Below are 26,202 nucleotides of genomic sequence, written 5' to 3'. Positions count from 1 at the left end.
TCCGGCCCTCAGCAGGTGCCACAAATGCTAACTTCAGCTCTCTGTATGAAACAATTTTGATACCCCTGACAACCAGATAAGACAGCATCCTAAACTCACAGGAGATTTTCAGAAGGGTTCCTGTAGGGCAGTGAACATAAGAACATAAGAACAGCCCCACTGGATCAGGCCATAGGCCCATCTAGTCCAGCTTCCTGTATCTCACAGCGGCCCACCAAATGCCCCAGGGAGCACACCAGATAACAAGAGACCTCATCCTCGTGCCCTCCCCTACATCTGGCATTCTGACTTAACCCATTCCTAAAATCAGGAGGTTGCGCATACTCATCATGGCTTGTACCCCATAATGGATTTTTCCTCCAGAAACTCGTCCAATCCCCTTTTAAAGGCGTCTAGGCTAGACGCCAGCACCACATCCTGTGGCAAGGAGTTCCACAGACCGACCACACGCTGAGTAAAGAAATATTTTCTTTTGTCTGTCCTAACCCGCACAACACTCAATTTGAGTGGATGTCCCCTGGTTCTGGTATTATGTGAGAGTGTAAAGAGCATCTCCCTATCCACTCTGTCCATCCCCTGCATAATTTTGTATGTCTCAATCATGTCCCCCCTCAAGCGTCTCTTTTCTAGGCAGTGGTTTTCACAGAACTCTAGAGAACACTGGGATATGGGAAAAAGCTAGCCCAAGACAGCTCGACCACTTCCTGATCTTCCCCACCACATGCAGCTACCACAGGTGAGTACTGGGTGTGTTTTTGGCTCCATTCAACAGAGGCAATAATGAGGCCCCAAAGCTTTTGCTATGCTCCATCTGAAATATACACCTTCCTTGATGTGCAAGGTTTCTATTGCAGAGATGCCAGCAGGGTTTCTGGGCAGCGAAACAAATTTGGCAGAATGAACCAACAACGGCAGAAAGACTGAAAACCACTGCTTTAGGAGACAGGATGTCAGTTCACAAGAACTGGTTAGAGACACCAAGTATTTAAACACACAGCTAATTGATAATACTAAAATAGCAAATTCACATTTTATTCTCGATTCAAATAAACTATACAAAAATGTTTCTTTTCTTGCCCAAAAATATCAGCAATCTCCAAACAACTTCTACATAAAACAAACCAACAAACTAAAAACCCACCCCACCCATGTATTTGCTCTTCTTCCAGGCAAGGCAGAAAATTCATACCCTGGAAGCAAGAGGTAAATGAGCAAAGACTTACACAGAAGTCTAGCTGAACACAGAACATGTTTTCGATGCTCGTGAAATCTCGTGTATGTTTTGTTTTTACAAAACAGTTTGCTTCCCAAAAAGAGCTCCTTCCACACATAAAAGCATAAGAAGCTTCAGGGGGACATCACTTAGGTCAATGCAAAGGAATGCTGGAAGTAGCTCAAACACACCTCTGCAGTCATGCTCCTTTGCAAGAGCCATGACAGAAAGCTTCATTGACCTGAGAAGGGAGCCATTTGTTTTATTGCCTCTTTTTATCTACAATCTTTCATGTGCAGGCTTGGGGAAGTCCCAAAGGTCTCAGGGGAGCTCTATTCCAAGCAAGTGGAGGACTTCAGATTGACAGCAGTCCAGCCCAGCCCAGATGAGGCCAAGCTTAAACCATTCCAACAGTTCACTTAAACGCAGACAATTTACAATGCTTTTCTTGGCTAGGGGGGGAAAGGATATCATAAAGCCCAAGTAGCAGCCAATATGTTTTGTTCAGTTTTTAAAAACACGGTCTGTTCCATCATTTGGGCACAGGCGTGGCATGGCCAGAGGTGGTCTGTCGCAGTAAAGACTGGGATTTCCCAGAAGAAAAAAACAAAACTGTACTTTATAAGGAGGGGATGAAGGAGGAGTCTCGGCACACACACAGAGGGTCATGCTAACATCATGGCAGCCTGTCTGACTCTTCAGACACCATCTTCCAACTTCGTTTTCCAGAATGGTAAATCAGAACGGATTAGCAAGTAACAAATGGCTCACCATTTCTGGGAAGAGACACACCTAAAATGGAAGGAAACTTTGCAATGACTAAGCAACTATCCCATTCCCAGTTTGGAACCCTGGATTTTTTTTTTAAAGGCATAATAAAATAACCAAGATAAGGTAAGAGTTCGGTGGGCTTCCCCCATCCCCCACTGTTAAGTCTCTTCTGTTGGTTCTGAACTACTGGAAGGAGGGAAATCCTCTTGGAACTCGGCTTTCTCTGGATACAGTTTGATGTAGGTGTCAACCATTAAATCCAAGTCATGTTTGATGTCAACATTTATGTTAAGCAAGGCCAGGTTAATTGACCTCTGCTCAGTCAAGGTGTTCTTAAAGTAGGCCTTCAAGCGCCTGCGGCCAACCTCGAATTTCTCGTTTTCTACCTTCATGATTGGGAGGATGCACAGAACTTTAAGCAACGCATACACGTTGGGAAAATACTTGATGTCTGGCAAGTGGAGTGCCTCATAAATAGTGGTGGGAAGCTCTATATCCTTCCCTCTGTGTTTCCACTTGATTCTCCAGCAATGAAGCTCTGCAGACAGCGTATCTGGGTTGGGAAGGTCGTTCTTGTACATGTCGGCATGATGTTCCTCTGACGTATTAAATTTGAGCTGCCCCATGACGGAGGGCACTAAAGACAGACATTTAAGGGCTCTCAGGTGTTGCTCTGAGAATATGTCTTTCAATTCCTGAATTATGTGCTCCACAGCTGGAATGCTAAGTGCCTCTTTGTAGTAGTTTTCTGGGGTTATTTCAGAGTTCGCGTTTCCTTGCTGTGCTCGGCAAAGCTTCCCGGGGAGTTTAATGGGTAGATCCAACTTTACGGCCAAATCTGTGGCTTCCTCAAACCAGAATTCATGGTAAACCTCAATGTTCTCCATCACCTCGTTGAGGGAATGCAACACTGCAGTTAAACTGCTAGCTGCAAAGAAGACATCTGACGTTTGGCCCTGAAGATTCTTCCCAAAGGCCCTTGTGAAGGAGAGAATGTTTTTAACAATCACCACTATGACTACGAAGTCAAAATCTGCTAGCGTGCTGGAAAGTATATGTGCCCGACCTGCAACGGAGCTGATGGAAGCATCGTTTATGCCATCCAAGCACAGAACAAGGGCCTGCAGGAGATCAACAACAATCTCAAAGGTATCGTGCCGGCTAGTCCAGTGGGAACGGACAAGCTCTTTCAGTTCATTCCCCCTTTCCTTCAGCTCATGCCCCTGAAACAGAACAGAGATTACATTGTCCAAATCGGCTAGCAGTTGGGGCGACTGCTGAAAGAACTGGCAGACTTCTTCTATTGTTCCAAGCGCAACAGAAACACCCAGGACTGGAACAGATTTGGCCAGCCACATGTTCAAGGCGCAAGATGATGCCAGCGTATACACGGCTTGGGGATACTTTTCTAAAAGCCTTGTAGCCACGGTCTTCATCTTGGAAGCAAACCCACTGGAAACAACATAGGCTTGGCCCCTGCAGTATTCCATGTTCAAGCCCCATTTTTCTGTTATAGCAGTATGGAATTTAACAGCTAAAACTTCAGGATCTGTCTCGTAGGGCAAGAACCCAATGAATTCTTCCCTCAGGTTGTGAGAGTCATCAACAAACCTCACCAGGATGGGCAAGTGCTCCTCGCCAGCTAGATTCACCACCTCGTCCGTGATGATGGAGAAGAAATGGGAGTCCCGGACCTCCCTCAGCATCTCTTCTCGCACGCAGCTCTCACAGATCTCCAGCATCTGCTTCTGCTGGGCTTCTGAACAGTAAGCCAAGTTCACAGCTGTGGTCTCAAAGCGCTTCCTCAGGACCTCGTCTCCAGAGTTTATTCTAAACTCCAGGAGTGCTTGGAAGTTGTCTGGGGTGAAGAGGCCTTCGGGGAGTTCATCAGCACTGTGGCCATCCAATGGGATATTCTGCTTCCCCATCAGGATTAAGATTTCAAATAAAGATTTGAGATAGTCTTTGTTTTCCCTCTCCTCCTGTGTCAAAGGAACATCATCTTCCACAGGGTCATCTCCTCCTTCCTCCGTAGCCAAGTTTTGAATGTTATTGTCAACAGACTCTTGATTCATCTTTTCCTGCTCAAAAGCTTCATCAACTAGAAGGGAGAAGGAGAGAGACAGACTGAGATTCAAAGTATGATATTTATTTTTAAAAAATTCTGGTAACACCTATTCACCATTTTTAAATTAGTGAAGTATCCAAACACTCAAAAATCTGACAGCATTCCAGTGAAACAATATTGCCCCATCCAGAATAAAGACACAGTGGCCACCACCAAAGAATGAACGTAAGGATGTTCACGGGGCACAGAAATCTGCTTTCACAAAACTGAGCTCTCTGAATCTGGGCAATGTCATTCAATGCATTCTGACTCTTCATTACAAGAGTTTAAAATGATGGGGGAAAGGATTCATATGTATGGAGCCACAAGACTTCCTAGTAAAAGAATAACTTCGGAAATTAAAAAGAACTACAGGTTGGGCATCCCTGATCCAGAATTCTGAAACCCTACCCTTTCAGAAAACGGTAACTTTTCTGAATGTCAGCACGACGCCACCAGTGGAAAATTCCACACATGACCTCATGTGGCAGGTCACACAAAATTATTAAAAACATTGTATAAAATTATCTTTGGGCTACGTGAATAAGGTATGAATGAAACATAAATGAATTTTGTGTTTAGACTTGGGCCCCATCCCCAAGATCTCATTAGGTATATGCAAATATTCCAAAATATGGAAAAACCCAATATCCAAAATGCTTCTGTTCCCAGGCACTTCGGATAATGGATGCCCAAACTGTATTTACCTGTGTGACTGAAACACACACATACCCCACTGGATTACCTTAACAATGTGTTGAGAACAATAATGGGAAACACACACACACACACACACACACACACACACACCGTCATTCAACATTGTGTGGCTCATTTCAAATGAAGACTGAGCAAGCAGGCAGAAGTTCAAATCTTTGCTCGGCCACAATCTCACTGAGTGATATGGGACAGTCACTCTTTTAGACCTGCATACCTGACAGGGTTGTTATGGTGATAAAGGGTGGCGGGAAAGAGCTACATACACGTGAGTTCCCTGGAGGAAGGCCAGGATGAAAATGAAATGCAATAAAGTAAATCCAGTCCATCCTCCTAGAAGGAGCTATAACTCAAGGCCACTGCGCACACTGCACAGGATAAATCAGGGTTACCCCAAGTGTACATGCAGTCAATACTGGCTCCTGAGTGAGTGCACCTGTAAAACACAGTTGCAAACACATCAGTATGTACATCTAAAAATGTTTATATGAAGTTGTGGGCCTAAATCTTTAAAACAGGAACTTCATTAAACAAATTCTCTTTTTCTAAAAGCAAGATAAAAAGTTATAGACAACCTAACACAAGAAAGTAATCAAACATAATTGCATAGTTAGTATTTGTCTTCATTAAAATATTATCCAACAGCTGATGGCTGACAATGGGGTACAACGAATCAGAAAGGACGGCCATAATAGATGGAAAATTAGAAACATGTTTCTACCTACGAGAAAGACACTCAGTTGAGGTGGGAGGCCCTTCCACATGACATGCAGAAGGAACTCCTTTGTACAGCCATTCAGAGTTGCTTTCCAGCCTGCCTAACTTAACATAATTTGTTCAGAATCACAAATTTCCAAATCTTCTCCATCCACTAATGTGGGGTGGGCTGTTGTACTGTTTCCTGCAACCCAATAAAACAAACCTTGGCAGCTGCATAAAGATAATAATAATAATACAGGTATGATGTCGCAGCAGTGATCAATGTGGGCAGCCAGGGTGATTTTTTGCAAGAGAATCTAGAAAGCACTGGCTGAAGAGCAGCATTAGGTCTTGAGTGCAATATTTGCTAACAAAAATCAGTCTCTAGGATCCCAAAATGACCAAATGGTAGGATGGGAAAAGTGTGCCAGCGTAAGGGGCTATACAGTAAGCTGAATGAATTAAATGAAGCTTAGCTGAAGTCATATACCACCTGCTAAGGGTCTTCCATTGGGCTTCCTTGATTTCAGAATTAACAGAAATATTAGCCATGGAGGACCAGATATTCTGCAAATCCAGTGCTTTTTAGGATACATTCTACTCCATCCATCAAACCAGTATTATCCCGGTTCTTCAAAAACATCAATGACTGGAGAAGCTGGTAAAGGGTTTCACCCTTGGATGAAAGAGAGATTGATTTGACATGTGTTTCAAAGAACACGTGGCTCACCTGCTGCTTAATATGTGGCTGAAAGACAGTGTCAGAGCTACAGGTATTGGGGAAAAAGGGAGAATCTCTTGCTTACTCTTGTTGATGTCTTTCAATGAGATAACAGTATCCTAACAGATAAAGTCAAAGAACCTGCACCTTTCCCCTCCCACCAATTATAGAAGGTTTGCTTGTCTGCAAACTGTGGATGAGGAGCAATGCACATGAATGGAGAAGACCAGAAAACATTGTCTTCTTTCATAAATCCCAGATATGTCAAGTGTCACTCACAAATGTGTTTCCCAGTATAGAAATCGGCCAGTTTCTTGTCTGACTCCAGAACGAGGTAATACCTAGACCTTCTCATGGACCGACGCAGGTTGATACAGGTGCCATGATTCGTTTGAAGTCCCACTGACTTCAAACTGAGAGACCTGCAGCACAAGCTAGAACTTTCCACGAAAATCAAGGGGACTTAAGAGTGCTTCACTAGGTGAGATTATGTTCAACTTGCATGATTGCAATTGCAGAAGCACCAGTGCCTTTAATACCATTCAACAGTTTGTTCATTTAGGTACATTTGCATTCTGTCCTTCCCTCCAAGAGGGACAGGACTTCAGGAAGGCAGAGAACAAAACGCACACAACACATTCTGAAGGTATCAGAGCTTCCATTAGATTGATCACTTACTCTTTTGCTGCTTTAGAGTCCTTATTTCTTCTTCACTCTGCAGAAAAGAAAAACAAAATCTATTTTTTGATCAATCTGGGAAGGTTAACACTACAAAGAACCTCACAGAACCTCACAGACCAGCACATTTATTTCAGCAGAAGCTTTCATGAATTACAGTCCAATTTAGATGGATGGAAGGATGGTTAGCTAGCTAGATAACTATAAATCCATCTATCCTCAAATCTGGCCACAGACACAGCTGCCCCTGCCCTTCAACATCTAAGACAAAGTTCCCCTCCTCTCACATTTCCAGAACATCAGAAAAAGGGGGATCTTTCATTGGACCTGATACAAGAACCAACTCTGCAGTCAGGCATGCAGAGGACTGGGAAAAACTGGTAGAGTTGGGAGGGGGAGGCTTCCCTCACATTATGGTGGGCTTGGGAAAAATCAGAAGCAGATAATGCTAAACCATGGTTATAAGAACAAGCAGGAGACGAAACACTGTCTGTTCTAGTGGCTGTCTGCTGGTATTCATTTGTATCTTTTTAGATTGTGAGCCCTTTTGGGACAGGGAACCATTTAGTTATTTGATTTTTCTCTGCAAACCGCTTTGTGAACTTTTAGTTGAAAAGCGGTATATAAATACTGTTAATAAAAAATAATAATAATAATTTCCTTGTCCCCTTTCCCCAAGCTTGCGAGCAGGCGATTACAATCATCTATTTTTGATTTGCAGGGAACGGTGGCATTCAGGTTTGGGTCAAAATGTAAAGTACACTTTGCTGTGAAGGGGAACAGAAGGTTCTAATCTCCCCCCTCCCATATGTAGCAAGAGGGAAAAGCACACATAAGCTTGAGGCTGGTGCTTGTTCTTTATCATATGTTCATATGCAACCAGAGACTCACCCTGCGTCTGCCTTCTCAGCATACGTGAGAAGCTGACCAAGTCCCGGGAACATATGTGAATCCCTGCCTAGGACCTTACCACTGTAGAGACCACTGAGAAAAATATTTTGCACCCTTTTTAAAAGACCCATCAAACAACTGAGTAAACAATAAAGGGACACAGCCACAACTAGTAAGCAAATTAACTGCTGCCGTAGCTTGAATTTAAAGACTAACATGGAGGGATTGCACTGGAACTGTACTTTTGGGTGTGTGTGTGTGTGTGTGTGTGTGTGTGTGTGTGTGTGTGTGTGTGTGGAGAAATAGTGGTGCATCGTTAGCCTACTCTTTGCAACTGCCAACTAACATGACCAACCTGAAAATAAAGGAAGACCTACCAGCTCTTTAATTCTTTTTCTATGTCTGCTGTGTGGATTGTTCAAATGGCTCGTGAGGTCAAATATTGTCGGCACAGCATTGTCTCGCAAAACAGTTCTGTAGGGGCTCTGCAAAAGAAAGGTACAGTCTCCTGTTGTGTCATCTCTATCACACTACTGCAAATTTCTTTAAATGGGGAAAACAAGCCTTTGAGAAGGAGGGCCATTTGCAGAGGTTTTCCTTGGAGTTAGTTACAGGATGGAGCCCTCCGCAAACTGCAGACCACCCAGAGTGCATGTGGTTCACCAGTTTTTATGCTTGGGTTCTGTAAATGTTAAAAACTCTTACCCATGCCTGCAAAGCCCAAACAGTTTATGCAACATTATAACTGTGCCAAGCAGAAAGTTTTTAGAAGTGCATGGGAAAATATAGCTAGAACACTTGGACAACTGGATATTAGTCAATGAGAAATAGGTTGGTATAGCCAAAGAACAAGAAAAACTGCACACAGTATACCACTGGGTCAAACAATTTTTTTCTCTTGACCTACTGAGATATTTCAGTAGCAGACCAGCTGGAGAGGCACTCTGCAATGCAGTCCTCCTTCAGGTCCCTCTGCTGTCAGATGCATGGCAGGGAGGAAATTGTGCAAGTTCAGCTTTGGCCTTGAAGCTACGCTTGGCCCAGCATGCACCTGCTTTTAGGTTTGGAGAGAAGACAACTTCATTCCTACAGGTCTTTATGGAGCTCTGTTTTGAAAATCAGGGGGAAATTACTGCTGCTGTTGATTGGTTTTATTACGTTTATGCTGCTATCGTGAGCATTTAATACTGTGACTCTTGGGATATGTATTTATTATTCTTTTATATAGTTTTTATACTGTGGCACTGTAAGTTCTGCCAATATAAGATGCTTTGAATTCCACATACAAAAGTAGACTGTAAAATAGACAACTGCTTTTACAAGTTAGATGGACCTAAACCGTTAGTGCTTTACTTCCGCATCAATTTCACCAGTGTCTATATTTGTTCTTCCTAAAAGAATTAGAAGTTTACTATAGGAGTAAAGTCTAACGCAGTGATTTTCAACCACTGTGCCATGGCACATTGGTGTGCTGTTAACAGTTCACAGGTGTGCCAAACAAGCTTGGAGGAGGATCATATTGGGAGATGTGATTCCCCCAGTCAGGCAGTGTGGTGTATCTTCTCAATTGTCAAAACACAGAAGGTGTGTCTCGACAATTTCAGCACCTTGTCAGTGTGCTGTGAGATGAAAAAGGTTGAAAATTTTTGGTCTAATGCATCAAAGAGAATCCAGTTTTTATGCAGATTCAGGTCTGTTGTATATGAATGTAAAAGAAATCCTGCTGGGTCAGATCAAGGGCTCACCTAGTCCACCTTCTCTTTCATACAGTGGCCAACCAGTTGCCTTTAGGAAGCCCACAAACAGAGCATGAAGCCAACAACCCACGAACAACTCATATTCTTTCTTCCACAGCTTCCTTAAGGCTGGCTACAGCCAGTTTGCACATTACAGGATTCCTGCTGGGAAGGCAACTCTCATGACGCTAATGCAGACACAGCTGGAAACAAGGGCCCCAAAACACTGACAGCTTGATTAGCCAGCTTGCGCTTGTGGTAGCCACCAACTCTCTCACCCTGCAGCCCACTGGTATGCCCAGGAGACTGGAGGAGAAGCAGGAATTTCTCATTTACACTGGAGCATGGAAGAGAGCAGAAAGGGCAAAGGAGATTCCAGTTGTTTCTTAGCCTGTTTTGCTGAGGACTGGAAAAGAACCCCACTTCTCCCTGTGCCACTCACAGAGGGTCTGGGGAGAGAGGCAGGGCTTTCTCTCACTCACACAGAGGTTTGAAGAAGTTAAATCCTGAAAGAGAAAATAAGAAATAGCTGGGCAGGTGAGAGCTCAGGGAAGGGTACACATGCTGATGGGTGTCCTTCCATAGAGGTACTTGCTCCAGCAAGCATTTTTGTGAACACCTGGACAGAAATGCCCAGGAATCATGGTCATTTGAGCCCTCTGAAGGATGATTTTAATACCCAAGAAATTTTTAGGATACTTGTATGACCGAAGTTTAGGATTTGGGCAGCAACTATGTGATGTGTGTCCATGCAATACAGCAGTGATTGGCTGCAACTTCTATTAATGCACAAGAAATTCTTGCAGAAGCCAGTTCTCAGAAAGCTGCAGAGGGGCACCCAGCACTTAAACTAGAACCATATTCTAAACAATGTAGTGAAAACAAAACCAGCTGCCTGTATTTTTTTTTTGTGGGATAAGTTAACCTGCTTGGCCTCCTAAAGCACACTATTATTTTTTTAAACATTTGGGATCCATAAAAACAATTTGATTTTGAAGATGGAATTTTCCTCCAAGAGAGCTTCAGTGAGACTTTCCACTGAAATACAATATTTTCAACAGGCAGGCCCCAGGATTGCTTTTCTTCAGCATACAGTAAAGCAATTCCCAGAATGCCAACCCACCTTGCATGTTTTCATAGTTAAGTAAACCAGCAAGGCTTAAGAGCACTCAAAAGCACAGGTCAGGCACGGTCGGGAGAAGGCAGAATACAGCCTCAGCTTTTCAGTCCATTGTAAAATCAGAGAGCTTAAATATCTTGCTATCATGAGGGAGAGTCAGACAATTAACTACAGGCAATACTTCAGATTGCAAGACGTGTTCTAGTATGAGCATCTTATCCAACAGACACTCTCTTCTGTTCCTAATGTACGTAATGCAAAAAGAAAAGAAACCAGCTCCAGTCATCTAGTAAAGAGAGATCACTCCTACTTTGTCACTTACACTTCTACATATCATCGAGGTTTCAAAGTGCTTCGCGCACAGCCGGTAATGCTTGTTCAGTTGGTCCGGTGTCTTGTCTTCCAAATCTGCCCGTCGGCAGTTCTCAACCCAACGCTGACATCTGCAAGGCATACAGATTTTTAGCTGCTTGAAAGTTTAACACAGTGCATTGCATGTAGCAAGCCATCTAAGAAATCGAGACTGCATGTTTTTCAGCTAACTGGAAGTGACCGCACAATCATGCTTCTAGCATGCTTCTATTTTGATGCATTAACAAATAACAAAATGGCACTGAGCTGTAGACAAGTCATTAAAATTCAAATGCATAGAGGCCACCATTTTCTCCCATGATGCATGGAGGCCATGATGTTTCTACCAGCAGAACTCATGCATGAAGGCTGCCATGTTTAGTAGCTTTGAGTTCGAAGGAAAGGTTGCTAGCATGGCAAGCATGCTAGACTTTGAAAAACACATATAGCCAGAACATGCTGGGAGGAGATTTACATACACCTCTCACATGCTACTAGTACCGCTAGCTGAAAAACATATTCAGCCCAAGACAAAGAACCTGTTCTTATACAAAGCACTCCATAAAGGCACCAAATTCCCCCACAATGATCTTTCCCCTCTTTCCAATCAGGCTCTGCAGAGAGCAAGTAATTTGGCTACCTCTCCACACTGTTTGGGACTAGATCAGGCAACCACTCCGGATACAGAGAGGCACCAGGGTTGCTTGCCCCCAAAGGTGCTTGCCTCTCTTGCAGAAGAGATATGATGAAATCAGTGGCTCAAGCAGAACTGAGAGTTGACTCCCTAGAGGTGGATAATTCTGATACCTACAATCTTCTAGAAGTTAACCTTCAGAAGGTGTAATTACTTGTTTATTTGAAAGATTTAAATTCATCTCTGAGGACAAGAACCACACAAAGCAGCCTTTAATACAGCAATACCTCCTATAATGTTATGCATGGTGGTTCTGGCACAGCATCTAGTGTGATTCGGAAGTGACAATCCCTTCCACACTGGGAGCAAGTGCAGTCTGTCCCTGGTCTGTCTCTCTCCTCCTGCTTGAAGATTATGGGAGAAGCAATACCCAGGAGGAGGAGCCAGGTTGATGCTTTTATTGTTTATTGTTGTGATATCTTGTACTTTTATTATGGAGCTTTCTAAGCTGCTTTGGGCATTTGCTTCAGCATGACAAAGGAGGGATACACATTTGTCAAACAAAAACTGCAGGCATCTTGTTGAAGAAGATACGTACCTAGGGTAGGTGTTTCCCTTCCCAAAACACTTCCTGGTAGCAAGCAACTAGCCCCCTGATAGCCAGAACACGCCGTTTCTCTAGACTGAAAGCACAGTGCAGACAGACCACACTTTGGAATGGTGTCCTGGATTTTAACCTTTTTGTTTTATAATACTGTAAAAACTACGCTCAGGACAATACAGTGTGATAAGAAGTATTATTGATAATAAAAGCGAGGATGAAAAGAGACAGTAGCCAGAAGATCAGAGTGAGACCAGGTTTGGCTAAAAGCCCTGCAGACTAAATAGGCTGTAATGGCAAATTGACAAGTAGTGGGGGTGGGGGGAGGACCTGGCAAACATCCCTGGGGAGAGAGTCTCAGAGCTGGAGCCCCACCACAAAAAAAGCCGGTCCTCGGTTCCCATCAATCACACTTAGGTATGTCAAAAGCCAAAAGCCTGTGAGGCTTACAGTAAAACTCAGGCAGGTTATTTAGGCAAAGGAAGTCCTTAAGGCAGATATTTTCAATTGGTGTGCCGCGGATGGTCTACAGGTGTGCTGCGGTAGTTTGGGGAAAGATCATTCGTTAGTAGGGCCACTGGGGAATGCAAGCCCCTGCTGTCAGTACGGTGTGCCTTGTCAATGGTCAAAAAACTGATGATGTGCCCTGATTATTTTAGTGCCTGGTCTGTATGCCATGAGATGAAAAAGGTAACTGCCTTAAGGTAGTTGAAAGATGAAAATCACTGCCTTAAGGTAACCTGATCCTGGGGCACAGGAGGGCGGAATGCAACTCCACTAATGCAGAAAACAAAACAACAGACCTTGGCAATTAGACATTTAGAACACGTTGCATCACTTTAAGACATAGTGCCCAAACCCTTGGCTCCCAATCACTCAATTGGGGTGGGGGGAAGGGACAGCTAACTCCAAAAGCTGGACAGTCACCTGTCGGGGATACCGTAGCAGTCGCCTGCACTGAGCAGGGAGCTGGACTAGATGACCTTCAAGGTGGCTTCCAATTGGAGATAAGCACTGTTTATAGCAGTGAGGAGGCCTACAGAGGCTTACGAAGGCTTACCCTGCAGGCTTACCCTGCAGAAGACCAGCATAGACCCCCCCCCCAAGATAAGTCCAAAATCCCCTTGGTCAAGACAGCAGCGCTGCAATCTCTGCAGCACTGTCACTGCCATCAGAGAAGGCCCTAAAGGGGGAATGCCCTACTTCTGGTTCCCCTGGTGGGTTGCAACCCACCAGTATGGAAACCACTGCTCTAAGGCAGGGGTGTCCAAAGTTTTTGGCAGGAGGGCCACATCATCTCTCTGACTCTGTGTCAGGAGCCGGGGGAAGGGGGAGGAAAGAATTAATTTACATTTAAAATTTGAATAAATTTACATAAGTTTACAAAAATGAATATATTAAAGATTAACTTATGTGAATGAATGAACGTCTTGCAATAGCTCAAGGCCTATAAAAGGCCTTGCACTAAGCAAGGCTGGCCTTTGCTTTGCTGCTACTGCTGCATCACAGACATGAAACAGCAGGCAGTGGAGGGAGCCCTCATTCCACAGCTCACGCAAGAGGTCAAACAGTTGCCCTCACGCTGAGAGCAGTTGTGTCAGGCCAGTGCAGGCTCCAGCAAGTCTTCGGAGGGCCAGAGGCTCATTGGAGACTGGGGGCTCCCTGAGGGCTGCATTGGGAGTCCTCGAGGGCCGCAAGTGGCCCCAGGGCCGGGGTTTGGGTACCCCTGCTCTAAGGCAAAAATCAAAAAGTGGTGGAGCCCCTGCTTTGCATGCAGAGGGCCTCAGGTTCAATCCTGGATTATCTCCAGGCAGAGCTAGGAAAGACCTCCATCTGAGAGCTCAGAGACCTGCTGCCAGATAGCATCAGATGTACTGACTTCAATGGACCAGTGGTCTGGTTCAATACAGGACAGACTCATAACATTTTGCACAGATCTGATTTATCAGCAGCAAGTAAAAATAAAACAAACTCTCTGGTTCTTTTGTGTAGCCAGGCTAATCAAAAAGGGATCATGAATCAACAAAGGTCCTCCTACAATGGGCAGACAACCAGGCTTCAGGAATCTTATCACCAAGAAAAGTAACAGAAACCACTTATCATTGTTTGCCACCAAACACAAAGCTGGTATCACAGGCAGCTGCCCTCAGCCTGGGTGGGGGCCATCAGTTCTTAACTGTTTCACTGCGGCAGTGTTCCCTTCCACCCATGCTATCCACACTGAGTAGGGGGCTCCCTCTGCTGCTCAAAGAAAGCAGAGCTTGGTCTGAAGCGGTGGTGTTCGGAAAGATGAGGCCAGGCTGTGTGCGCTCAGATGTCACCAGGCAAGTTGTGTGGCAGCCTCTCCAACTGAGCTATTCTCCCTGGGGAGAAAGACATCAGAATCTCCACACTTCCACAATCACCAAACTCTCCCTTTCCAAATCATGGCTCATGCAGCAATTCATTTTTTTTTAGGTCGAATACTTCAAGTTCTAAAAGGTATGTTACTGTTAATAAGGAATAAAATCTGTCTCTGGGCTGCCAGGCTTCATGCTACAGGGAGGGGGTCCTCACATACATGATAGAATATTCCTCCATTTCAAAAAAACCCACAAACCTTACACATTAGTTCCCAAACGTTTTAGCACCAGGACCTACTTTTTGAAGTGACACTCTACTGAGACCCACCTACGTTTACCAGACTTTGAAAAAAGAAAATCAAGAAAGATTTTATTTTTTTACTTTTAAGTTATAACCAGAAAAATAGACCCTCACACATTTATCTCCCTATGTTTATCTATGCTTGCAAACTGCAGCTCAGCTTCTTGCAGGACAGTTAGCAGCTATCTTGCAAATTGCAGGAGCTGAGCTCTTTGCAGGGTACTTAGCAGCTACAATATCAGATTTTTGAATAGCCTCAGGGCTTGAAGCAATTAGTCATTTGATCTCTCCATCACCCTTTGGTGACCCACCAAAAAATCAGGTTGCAACCCACCAGTGGGTCCAGACCCACAGTTTGGGAACCACTGCATTAGAGCAAGCACATAAGAAAGAATGGTTCTAAACCTAGCCTCCATTCCCAACATGCTACTTTTCTATCTGCAGAGGATTTTTTCTACAGGGAAGTACTCATTCAAGTCAGTTTCAACCCACAAAGTAGAATACTATAGACTCCAGTTTCTATGGTTTAAAATACAACAATTTTCAACATTTTTCTTTTCGTGGCAAACTGACCTCTATGGTCTTCACTTCCTGTAATGCCATTTCTGGCTTCCAGGAGACTCCTTCAGGTTCTGTGGCTGTTTCTAGGGCAAATGTCTGTAGTAACAAATTGTCTGTGGAGGCAGCAGAAGAAGAGGGACAATTTGTTACTGCAGACAGTTGCCCTACAAACAGGGCTGCAAAACCCAAAAGAACTTCTCAGCTATTTTCAACCGCTATGCTACCCATGGCACATCTTTGGACCTTTTACAGCACATTGGTTGAAAACCACTGGTTTAATGTCTTAGTGAGAACCAGGAACTAGTTACCGTATTGTAAACTAAGATAAGGTTTGTGCCTCTCTCTCTCACGCACACACACACCACACCTTCCCATCTTTGCCAACTATCAGTTACACAGAGTGATTAAGGCAGACATTTTTAACCGCTGCGCCATGCCCATTGGTGTACCATGAGTGGTCCACAAGTGTGCAACATGAATTTGGGGGAAGAGCATTTATTAGTAGGGCCAATTGTGGGTGTGAGCTCTCCGCTGTCAGTGCAGTTTGCCTTGTCAATTGTCAAAAACCTAATGGTGTGCCTTGACAATTTTATTGCCTTGCCAGCATACCATGAGATGAAAAAGGTTGAAAATCGTTGCATTAAGGGGAGACATGAGTGAGACTTACAGAATTATGCATGTTGCAGAGACACACAGAGAGAGTAGTTCTCCCCCACAATCCTAGAACCAGAGGTCATCCAATAAAGAGCAAGGTTTTTCTTATTTTCATACAAGAATGTGTGCCTCTGCAACTCTCTGACACACTACAGTGTTTGTGCCCCTCAACACACCTTGTACTTTCACAAGGTTCCCTACACACTTGAATTTTTACTTTTCTTTGATTCCTTCCTTCCATCTCCTCTCTGCGCATGCGCACATATACACATGCTCGCTAAATCCCTTCTCTAACTCCCACAAATAAGGCATCTGCAGAAAAAGAGAGAAATACAGGGAATGCATATGTGCAAGTGACAGGTTGTGCGAGAGAGGTGCAAAGAAGATGTAGGTTGGCAAGAGAGAGCCTTGAATGCAAATGGCAAAATGATGGCTGTGCAGATGTGGAAGAGAATATACTCTCTCCTGCACAGGTACAGCTGCCCCTCTCCTTGCTCTCAGACTCAGATCTTTCTCCATTTCTCAGGTATACAAGCATCTCTATTCTTCATCTCTGGCCTATTTGGACTCCTGCATTGTCTTCTCACCCACATGTAGTTCATCCATGATGTGCATAAAACATTTCATATGCACACATCAACCTCCCCTCAGCACATGGGTGCAAAACATAAGGCCTGTGGGCTGGATGCAGCCCCAAGCCCCACTTTTTCCGAGTGGTGAAGACCAGAAGTGATTGTGAGGAGCTCCAGAAGGATCTCTCCAGACTGGCAGAATGGGCAACAAAATGGCAGATGCGCTTCAATGTCAGTAAGTGTAAAGTCATGCACATTGGGGCAAAAAATCAAAACTTTAGATATAGGCTGATGGGTTCTGAGCTGTCTGAGACAGATCAGGAGAGAGATCTTGGGGTGGTGGTGGACAGGTCGATGAAAGTGTCGACCCAATGTGCGGCGGCAGTGAAGAAGGCCAATTCTATGCTTGGGATCATTAGGAAGGGTATTGAGAACAAAACGGTTAGTATTATAATGCCGTTGTACAAATCGATGGTAAGGCCACACCTGGAGTATTGTGTCCAGTTCTGGTCGCCGCATCTCAAAAAAGACATAGTGGAAATGGAAAAGGTGCAAAAGAGAGCGACTAAGATGATTACGGGGCTGGGGCACCTTCCTTATGAGGAAAGGCTACAGCATTTGGGCCTCTTCAGCCTAGAAAAGAGACGCCTGGGGGGGGGGACATGATTGAGACATACAAAATTATGCAGGGAAAGGATAAAGTGGATAGAGAGATGCTCTTTACACTCTCACATAACACCAGAACCAGGGGACATCCACTAAAATTGAGTGTTGGGAGAGTTAGGATAGACAAAAGAAATTATTTCTTTACTCAGCTGTGGTTGGCCTGTGGAACTCCTTGCCACAGGATGTGGTGATGGCGACTGGCCTGGACGCCTTTAAAAGGGGATTGGACAAGTTTCTGGAGGAAAAATCCATTATGGGTTACAAGCCATGATGTGTATGTGCAACCTCCTGATTTTTGAAATGGGCTATGTCAGAATGCCAGATGCAAGGGAGGGCACCAGGATGAGGACTCTTGTTATCTGGTGTGCTCCCTGGGGCATTTGGTGGGCCGCTGTGAGATGCAGGAAGCTGGACTAGATGGGCCTATGGCCTGATCCAGTGGGGCTGTTCTTATGTTCTAAGAAGCTATTTATTCAGCCCTTGGCTCTCCCAGTATCAACTGCTCTTAATTGCTGAGCTGTGCTGAGGTGTCACTGCTGAAAGGGCAGTCTGCATGATAATTGCACTCTCCCATATCTTGAAAATCTGATCAAGATTTGTGTAAGTTTTCTTCTGTCATTTGCAGCTAATGAGTTCCTAAGTGAAAAAGTGCTTATTTTGGATTGTGACCTGCTTAATGACACCACTTCCTGCTTTATGACATCACCTCCAGCCCACAGCAGGCACCATGAATGCTATTTGGCCCACTGTATGAAACGTGTTTGATAAATGCTCTAACTCATGGAGCATTCCCATTTCTTCCTCTCTCATGTCCACATAGCACTTTAGCTTTGCCAATCACATGCCCTCCTGCACTTCTCTCAAGCACAAACCTGTCGCTCACCTCTCAATATGTGCCCAAGTAGCTGGCCTTGCTACCCACACTAGAGGGCAACCCTAGACTGAATCCCATGTGGTGCCAGGACCTAGTGTGAGATGTAAGTGTTCCAGAATGGGTAGAGAACAGGAACTGTAATGCTACCCAGTTCAAAATATACGTAACTAGCATGTTTCCAATCCACAGACCTCTCCTCCTCTCAGGGCAACCTGCATCAGCTCACCTAATGGATGGACTATCCCTAGTAAGAAGGGACCACAAGTTCCAGAACGATACCAGCATGGCTTATGAGTTAATGAAGCTATAAAAGGCCAGAAGGTTTCCTTCAGAAAATGGAAGACTTGCCCAAAAGAGGAGCACAAAAAGGAACACTAACATTGGCAAAAGACACGAAAGCGAACCATAAAGGATGTAGATATGTGGAGTGAACGGCTAAAAACACCAAGACAAACAATAAATACTCTTTTAAATACATCCAAAGCAGGAAATCTGCCTGGGAAGGGGTTGGACAGTTCGGCAATGAAGGATTAAGACGGAAGCGTAAAGAGGGTATGGAAACTGCAGAGAAGCTGAATGAATTTTCTGCATGAGTCTTTAGACTCATGAAGACTCTGGGCTACATGGGCCTGAACTGCCCTTCTCAATGAAGATGACGTTACAAACAGAAGTGACAAGGAATGAGGTTCTAGCACATACTGACAAGTTAAAAAAATCACTGGGTCAGATGGCATCCATCCAAAAGTTCTTAATTAAACTCTGTTATTTAATGTAATTTAGGGCAGGAGGTGTGATCTGGAGGTTGAGCTGTCACCTTGCCTGAAAAAGCTAAGCAAGATCAGCTGCTTGGGTGGGAGACTGAGAAGCCCGGGCAGAGGAGTTAGCAGGTAAAAAAGACTAATCTTTGAGAAGCCATCTGAAGCTTGGCTGCAGCTGCCTGCCTGTGAGAGGCCTGGAAAACGCAAGAGCCAATAGCCAGGATAACAAATGCACTATGAAGACAAACACCAGAAATGGAGGGTCTACAAAAGTGGTTCCCAAACTTTTTAGCACCAGGACCCACTTTTTAAAACTACACTCTATCAGGACCCACCTAGGTTTACCAGACTTTTAAAAAAGGAGCTCTAGAAAGAAGTATTTTATTATTTATTTAATTTATAACTTTATAAATTAATTTATATATTATTTATATCACCATAGAGACTCACCTATAGTAGGTGAAATTTTTGCCAAGTAATCAAACTCCAATGATCACTTCGCCTTATCTCCAGGTCCATCAGAGGGCAGAGCCTTCTGAAAACTCTGAAAAGTTTCTCCACTACAGACATCTTAGTTTCTATAGTAACTTTCCTGGGAAATTCCAGCCAAAGTTAACCTTTTATTCTCCTGCAACCTGGTTCCTTTTTGCAAATGCAGGCATTTGGCAGAAGTCTTTTCTGTCAATACCAGGATGGGATCCTCCTTTCCATTTGAAACAAAGTCCCAGGCTACAATTCAGTGCACCATTACTAAAGAATAACTGCCATGGAAAGCAGTGGGTCTGCTGCTGAGTAAAAAGGGTTGGAAATATCTCATCTCTCTGCTGCGAACTAAACTGCACACTCTCAGTTATGTGTTCTAAGTTGTATGTTATATGTAGAGCTTTGAGCTTAACACACCAGACACCTTAAAGGTGGATTTGATTCATGGATCTCCTGCAGTGGTTCCCAACCTTTTTCACTTGCATATCCCTTGGCAGCCCATTTCCGTAAATTGTACCCTTCCTATTAGCAAAATGTTGTAATTAATAATACAAGCCCTCCATATGAAAACCCAGACTTCATGTATTCATCAGAGTGTTTTCTCTTTTTACCTGTTTGAAGAACAGAAAACTCTGCCTTTGCACTGTTTTGCACCAGAAGTGTCCTGAGAAATTCTGGGTGATTGATCACTTTCCATATTATATTCAGCATATTCAGCTTTTTTACTGTGCTGGTTTTCAATCACTGGTGCATACATGAATTGATGACCAAAAACTAGCTATTGGTGAGGCTTTCACAGCCAACTAGCTACCTCCCTTTCTGCCTTGCTGGCCCTGCAAGCCATTCTGGAGCATGACCTACATAATGCCATTCTTTTTCAAGTACCCCTAAAGGTCCTGTTGAGTGCCCCTGGGGGTACATGAATCTTAGGTTGGGAACCACTGTTTAACTGGTATGTTGTTTACAGTGTACTTACAAAAAGGTGGTGAAGACCAGAATTTAAAAAGAATAAAAATGTATCTTATGATCTTTTACTATGTTTTTAATAAATTAGAGACTGTACAGTTCTTAGGAAACAATTAGTGGTAGTTACTTTTCAGGATCTGGTCTTCAAGTAAAATCAGACAAAACTATAATCAGACAACCCCCAAAGTTTAACCCCCGACTTATCAGAGGGTCACAGAAAATTCCACGATTTTTGGCTCAAAACCTGCCCTCAACTTATCTGTGGGATTGACTTATAGGCGAGTATCTTTATAAGCAGCAACTGTTACCCTGCACATGCCTGATCTCATCTGATCTCAGAAGCTAAGCAGGGTCAGGCCTGGTTAGTACTTGGATGGGAGACCACCTGGGAATACTGGGTGCTGTAGGCTTATACCATAGTCTTTCGAGACTGAAGGTTGCCAACCAACCATATAAATTTATACATTAGTAACTTTTTTCTGACTACAAGGCTATATTTACACATGCTTGCAAACTGTAGGAGCAGAGCTCTTTGCAGGGTAATTAGCAGCTATGGTATCTGATTTTTGAATAGCTAACTTAGAACTTAGAGCAATTAGTTATCTGATCATCCCATTACCCTTTGGCAACCCACCAAAAATCAGGTTGTGATCCACCAGTGGGTCCTGACCCACTGTTTGGGAACCACTGGTCTCTGAGATTCTGACCATCACACCTCAAGGATGTTGTAGAACTGGAAAAAGTGCAAAAGAAGGCAAACAAAATGATCAGAGGGCTGCAGCACCTTCCTTATGAGGTAAGGCTGCAACATTTGGGATTTTTTAGTTTGGAAAAGAAACTATTAAGGGGGCACCTGAGATTCACAAAAATATTTGGGATGTGAAAAAGAAATTTTTGTCTCTTACATAGTACAAACACCAGGGATCATCCAATGTCACTGACTGACAAGAACTTTCAGGCAGGCAAAAGGAGGTATTTCATCGCACAGGACATTTCTTGTCTGTGAATTTGTTGCCACAAGAGGTGGATGACGGCCACAAGTTTGGACAGCTTTAAAAGGAGATTGCACAATGTGATGGAGGAAAAGGACAGGTCTATCAATGGCCACGAGTCATGGCAACTCTGGGCCCAGTGGCAACATGCCACTATATACCAGCTGCAGCAGTGCAATGGCAAGGGTGAAGTCTGCCTTTTTATCCTGAATGTGGGCGTCCCTGAGGCAGGTGATGGGCCACTATAAGAAACAGGATGCTGAACTTGAAAGGCCCTTCTGTGGAAGGCCAAAGGCCCTTATTTATTGCTCACATTTTCATGCCACCCTTCTTCTAAGGAACTCAGGTTGGTGTATATGCTTTCTCCCCTCCTTTTTTCCTCACAACAACCCTGTGAGGTAGGTGAGGCTGAGCATGTGGTCCAAGATCACCCAGGAAGCTTCGTGGCTGAGTGGGGATCTGAACCCAGATCTTCTAGTTCTAAGTCCAACTCCGCTACAGCCTTCACATGATCTTAACCACAAAACCAGCCCTGCTTACACACCCTGGATAGATACATGCTGCATCCATTCAAGAGTTCTGGCAGGCCCCACATTCTTTCTACCCTTACCTTTGCTTGACAGACCCACCCTAAATACATAATCTCCATGTTCAGAATTGCATCAGCCCAATGAACAGATCCTGGGGGCGAAAAAGAAGGGATGGCTAGTGCCATTACACCATGCTCATGAGCAAGTTAGGGATGGAGGCAGAGTGTTGGTGTATGTGGTACTCTAGTCTCACCCAACAAGTTAGTCCTTATCAATTTCCTTCACGCTCACAGTGCTATACAAGCCTGTTCAGTATCAGAGAGACAGCCATGCACCATGCACGCATACCGCACACAGATCTTCCGCTCTCCCTCCAACACAGATGCACTCCTGTGCTTCAGTCGTACCCTTAAGCTCTGCATCACCCGTACTTTCAGGCTTATCACACCCACATTGAGTTAAGCTTCCCCCATAATATCACCTCCAAACCCTATCGTTTACTTCTGTTGAACTTCAAGAGTGACCAAAGCCACTCCCTGAGAAGTCCAAGATCCCAAAGATTTATAAGGCCGCAAACTTGCTGAAAACAAGCAGGTTTGGATCAGTGGATAGAGCAAGACTCCCTCAGAACCTCCAAGTATGCTGCCCCTGCACCCTCCGGAGCAGTGTTCTTCAACCTAGGGGTTAGGACCCCAACAGGGTTTCAAAATCTCAGTTGTGGGGTCGCAGCAACTTACAGAAATGAAAAAAAGTTGAATGCCACAGGACTAGAGCACCACCAGGTAAAGGGAGAGGCATCTGGTGCACCCCTTCAGGTACCAGGAGCTTCTGCCCCAGTCTTGCTCAAGTTCTTAGCAATTGTGCTAAAATAGCTTTCACTAGTGCCAGGCTGCTTCATAATAATTTCTTCTGTTCTGTCTAATAAGAATGTTTGATTATAGTGAACAGTGCTGGGAGGGCATTACAAGGGCAGGGAGTAAGCAACAACAGGAGATAGGGTTTTGGGAGGGGGAAAGAATTGAAAGTGGCGTACCCAGTCTCATACTTTATTTATATATTGGGGTCATGCCATGAAAAAGGTTGAAGACCACTGCTATGGAGGAAAAGTGTGACACCAATGAACACAGTAGTGAAAAGAGATAGCAAATGACTCCTGGACAAGAACCAACCTTCAGACGTGCATAAACCAAGCAGATAGAACCCAAATAAGGTACCACACACGCCTATGTGCACACATCTGCCCAAAGGGTGCAGCAGCAACACACACGGACATGTGAACCTGCCCGGAAGCACATAGTGATTAAGCACCCAAACCATCCTCAGTGCTGAACTATGTACTGCCCAGAGAAAACCAAACACATGTATGAACATGCCCTTCTGTGTACGGCACCAAGGAAGCCAATCGTGCATGTGAATGCACCCTTCTGCGTACAGCACTGAGAAAGCTAACTGCACATGGGAATGCGCCCTTTCTCATACGGCACCGAGAAAGCCAACCATGTGTGGGAACACACCCTTCTGCATATGGCACGGAGAAAGCCAACTGCACGTGGGAATGCAACCTTCTGGGTATAGTACTGTCATGAAGGGGGGGGGTTTGATAGTGACCACCTGCTGATCCAGGGCAGTGATGCCTAGTCAATTTCTCAGTCCTTTCACATCCCCCACTTCCAATCAGTTTGGACATGCAGCTTGGTGGGACAAGGCCTGGTAGATCTAGTCCACTGCCACCAGCCCAAGAGGTGTGGTACCCACAGGGGTTCTCTGGGCAAAGCCCCTCCCAGAGAAAGCCATATAGGATTGTTAGGATGCCCTCACTCTGATGTTGCACCTGCAGAACAGGGAGGCTGACAAATCCCCTGATCCCAGAACAGGCAGAGGTTTTAAACCAAAAAGTCTTATTAGGGGATGAGGACAAAACCACATAAACAGACTTGGTCCCTCACAAGTTAATGTTCCCTGAGTGGGGCTGGCCCTGCAAGAAAGCCTCACAGGAGAAGGCCCTGCTGGACTCGGCAGAGAGCCTGGATCCACTTGGCCTGGCCTGAGCTGAGGGGACAAGAGCTCCCCACATTTGGAGAGGATAGACCTGGTAACACTTGGCCCTTTTCTAAGTCCCTCTGGGACTCTCCCTGCCTGGCCAAGTCTGAAGCACACAGAAGAGAATCTCTGCAGGCTTGGGGGTCTTTCTCTGGCTCCATCTCCTCAACTCTCTGAATGGCTGGCTGTCCCTGGAAGATGCTCCCTGGGGTGTCTGGTGGGCCACTGTGAGACACAGGAAGCTGGACTAGATGGGCCTTTGGCTCTTTCTTATGTTCTGAAGACGAAGCCCCTCACAACTGGAGAGAGAATCCTCCATACTAACCACAACCGGACCATTATTTCATCACAGACCCCGAGGAAGAAAACCGCACGTGTGAACGCACCGTTCCGCAACCACCGTTCCGTAACGTGTACTGCTGAGCGTGTCTTCCCACGTACATCCCTGAGGAAGACAACTGAGAGTGTGAACACGCCCTTCCGTGTATATTCCTGATGAAACCAACCACACGTGTAAATATACATACAGTACATCCCTGAGGAGGTCCACTACGTGTGTGAACACAACATTCTGTGTACATCCCTGAGGAAGCAAGAATGCGCATGCAAAACGCACCCTTCCGTGTCCATCCCTGAGGAAACCAACCACACAAGTGAACATGTCCTCCCGCATAAATCCCCAAGGAAGCCGAGTGCGCGTGCTAAGGCACCCATTTGTGTACAGCCCTGAGAATGCTAAGTGTACTGGTGAGAGTGCCCTCGCGCATATATCCCAGATGAAGCCAACCGCATGTGTGAACTCACCTTCCTGTATAAATCCCTGAGGAAGCATGTGTAAAAGCACCCTTCTGTGTACAGCTCTGAGGAAGCCAACCGTATTGGACAGCGCGCCCTCCTGCGTGCATCCCTGAGAAAACCAATCACGTATGTGAATGCGCTCCCCCGCACACATCACTGAGGGATGCAACCGTGTGTGTGAATGTGCTCTCGCACATACGTCCGTGAGGAAGCTGAGCGTGCATGCGAATGCACCCTCCTGTGCACAGCCCCAAGGAAGCCATTCGTAATGGTGAACATGCTCTCTCACATACATCTTTGAGGTAGCCAACAGCACATGTGAACGTGCCCTCATGCGTACAACCCCGAGGAAGCCGACTGTGCGTGCGAATTTGCCATTCTGGCTACAGCCCTGAAGAAGCCAACCTTACTGGTGAGCATGCACCTTACTGGTGTACATCCCTGAGGAAACCGACTGCACGTGTGAATGGGCCCTCCTGCATGCGTCCCTGAGGGAGCCAACTGCGTGTGTGAAGGTGCCCTCCTGTGCGCAGCCCTAAGGAAGCGCACTAGTGAACGCACCCTCCCACATACAACCCTGAGGCAGAGCACTGCACATGAAAATACGTCCTTCCATATGCATGCCTCAGAAAACCGACCATGTGTGTGAATGCAACCTTCCGCACACCTCCCGAGGGAGCCAACCGCGCATGTGAAGGTGCCCTCCTGTGTCCAGCCCTGAGGAAGCACACTGGTGAACACGCCCTCCCACATACAACCCTGAGGCAGTACACCGCGTATGTGAATGTGCCCTTGCGTGTACATGCCTCAGGAAACAGACCACGTGTGGGATCGCAACCCTCTGCACACAGCCCTGAGGGAGCCAAGCACGCGTGTGAATGTGCCCCTCCACCCGTGCGCACGAACACGCGTGCCTGCCCAGAGGCGCACAGCGGTCAAGCACCCAAACCTCCTCGGTGCTGACTATGCAGAGCCCAGGGGTGCGCACGTCCCCAAGGAAGACGCCTGCACGTGTGAACGTGCCCTCCCACCCGAGTACGCGTGTCAACACGCGTGTCTGCCCTGGAGCGCACAGCGAGCAAGCACCGCGCCCTCGTCGCGTGCGTGAGTGCCTGCAGCCAGGGACAGGCACGCGCACGTGTGAACGCGCCTCCCGTGTCCAGCGGGGGACGCGTGTCCGCCACGAGGCACAGGCGTGCGGCGCCCTGCGCGGCTCCGGCCATCCGGGGCGAACGCGCGTCTGCGGCGCGCCACGTGTGAAGGCGCCGGGACGCGCGTGGCGCGCGCGGGCACTGACCGTGCGGGGTCCCGCGGGAAGCGGAAGAAGGCGAGGTCGCTCTGGGTGCTCTTGCGGGTGCAGTTCGGGGCGGCGCAGAAGTTCGGCATCCTCGAGCGGCTCCGGCCGGGGGACTCGCAGGCGCCGCCG

At 45.7% G+C, this 26,202-nt stretch overlaps 1 protein-coding gene and 1 pseudogene across 3 annotated transcripts; one reads left to right on the top strand and one right to left on the bottom strand.

The window, feature by feature from the left end:
- Positions 1–1,040: 1,040 nt before the first annotated feature.
- THAP12 (THAP domain containing 12) lies at positions 1,041–26,202 on the bottom strand. Of its 3 annotated transcripts, XM_066622404.1 has the most exons (6): positions 26,074–26,153; positions 24,783–24,885; positions 10,976–11,096; positions 8,175–8,282; positions 6,907–6,943; positions 1,041–4,085 (listed from the first exon to the last, which is right to left on the bottom strand). In XM_066622404.1, the coding sequence occupies exons 2-6, from the start codon at positions 24,881–24,883 to the stop codon at positions 2,143–2,145; spliced, it is 2,310 nt and encodes a 769-aa protein (XP_066478501.1). In that variant the 5' UTR covers positions 24,884–24,885; positions 26,074–26,153; the 3' UTR covers positions 1,041–2,142. The 3 variants fall into 3 exon arrangements, with proteins under 3 accessions (XP_066478501.1, XP_066478502.1, XP_066478503.1); XM_066622405.1 differs by lacking the exon at positions 24,783–24,885 and having other exon boundaries at positions 26,074–26,202; XM_066622406.1 differs by lacking the exons at positions 24,783–24,885; positions 26,074–26,153 and adding an exon at positions 24,304–24,365.
- On the top strand, positions 20,707–20,826 carry LOC136646981 (5S ribosomal RNA; annotated as a pseudogene).

The sequence above is a fragment of the Tiliqua scincoides genome, chromosome 3 (assembly GCF_035046505.1).
Source record: "Tiliqua scincoides isolate rTilSci1 chromosome 3, rTilSci1.hap2, whole genome shotgun sequence".
Taxonomy (NCBI): domain Eukaryota; kingdom Metazoa; phylum Chordata; class Lepidosauria; order Squamata; family Scincidae; genus Tiliqua; species Tiliqua scincoides.
The sequence above is the reverse complement of the archived record's forward strand: the minus strand, read 5'-3'. Positions and strand labels throughout refer to the sequence as shown.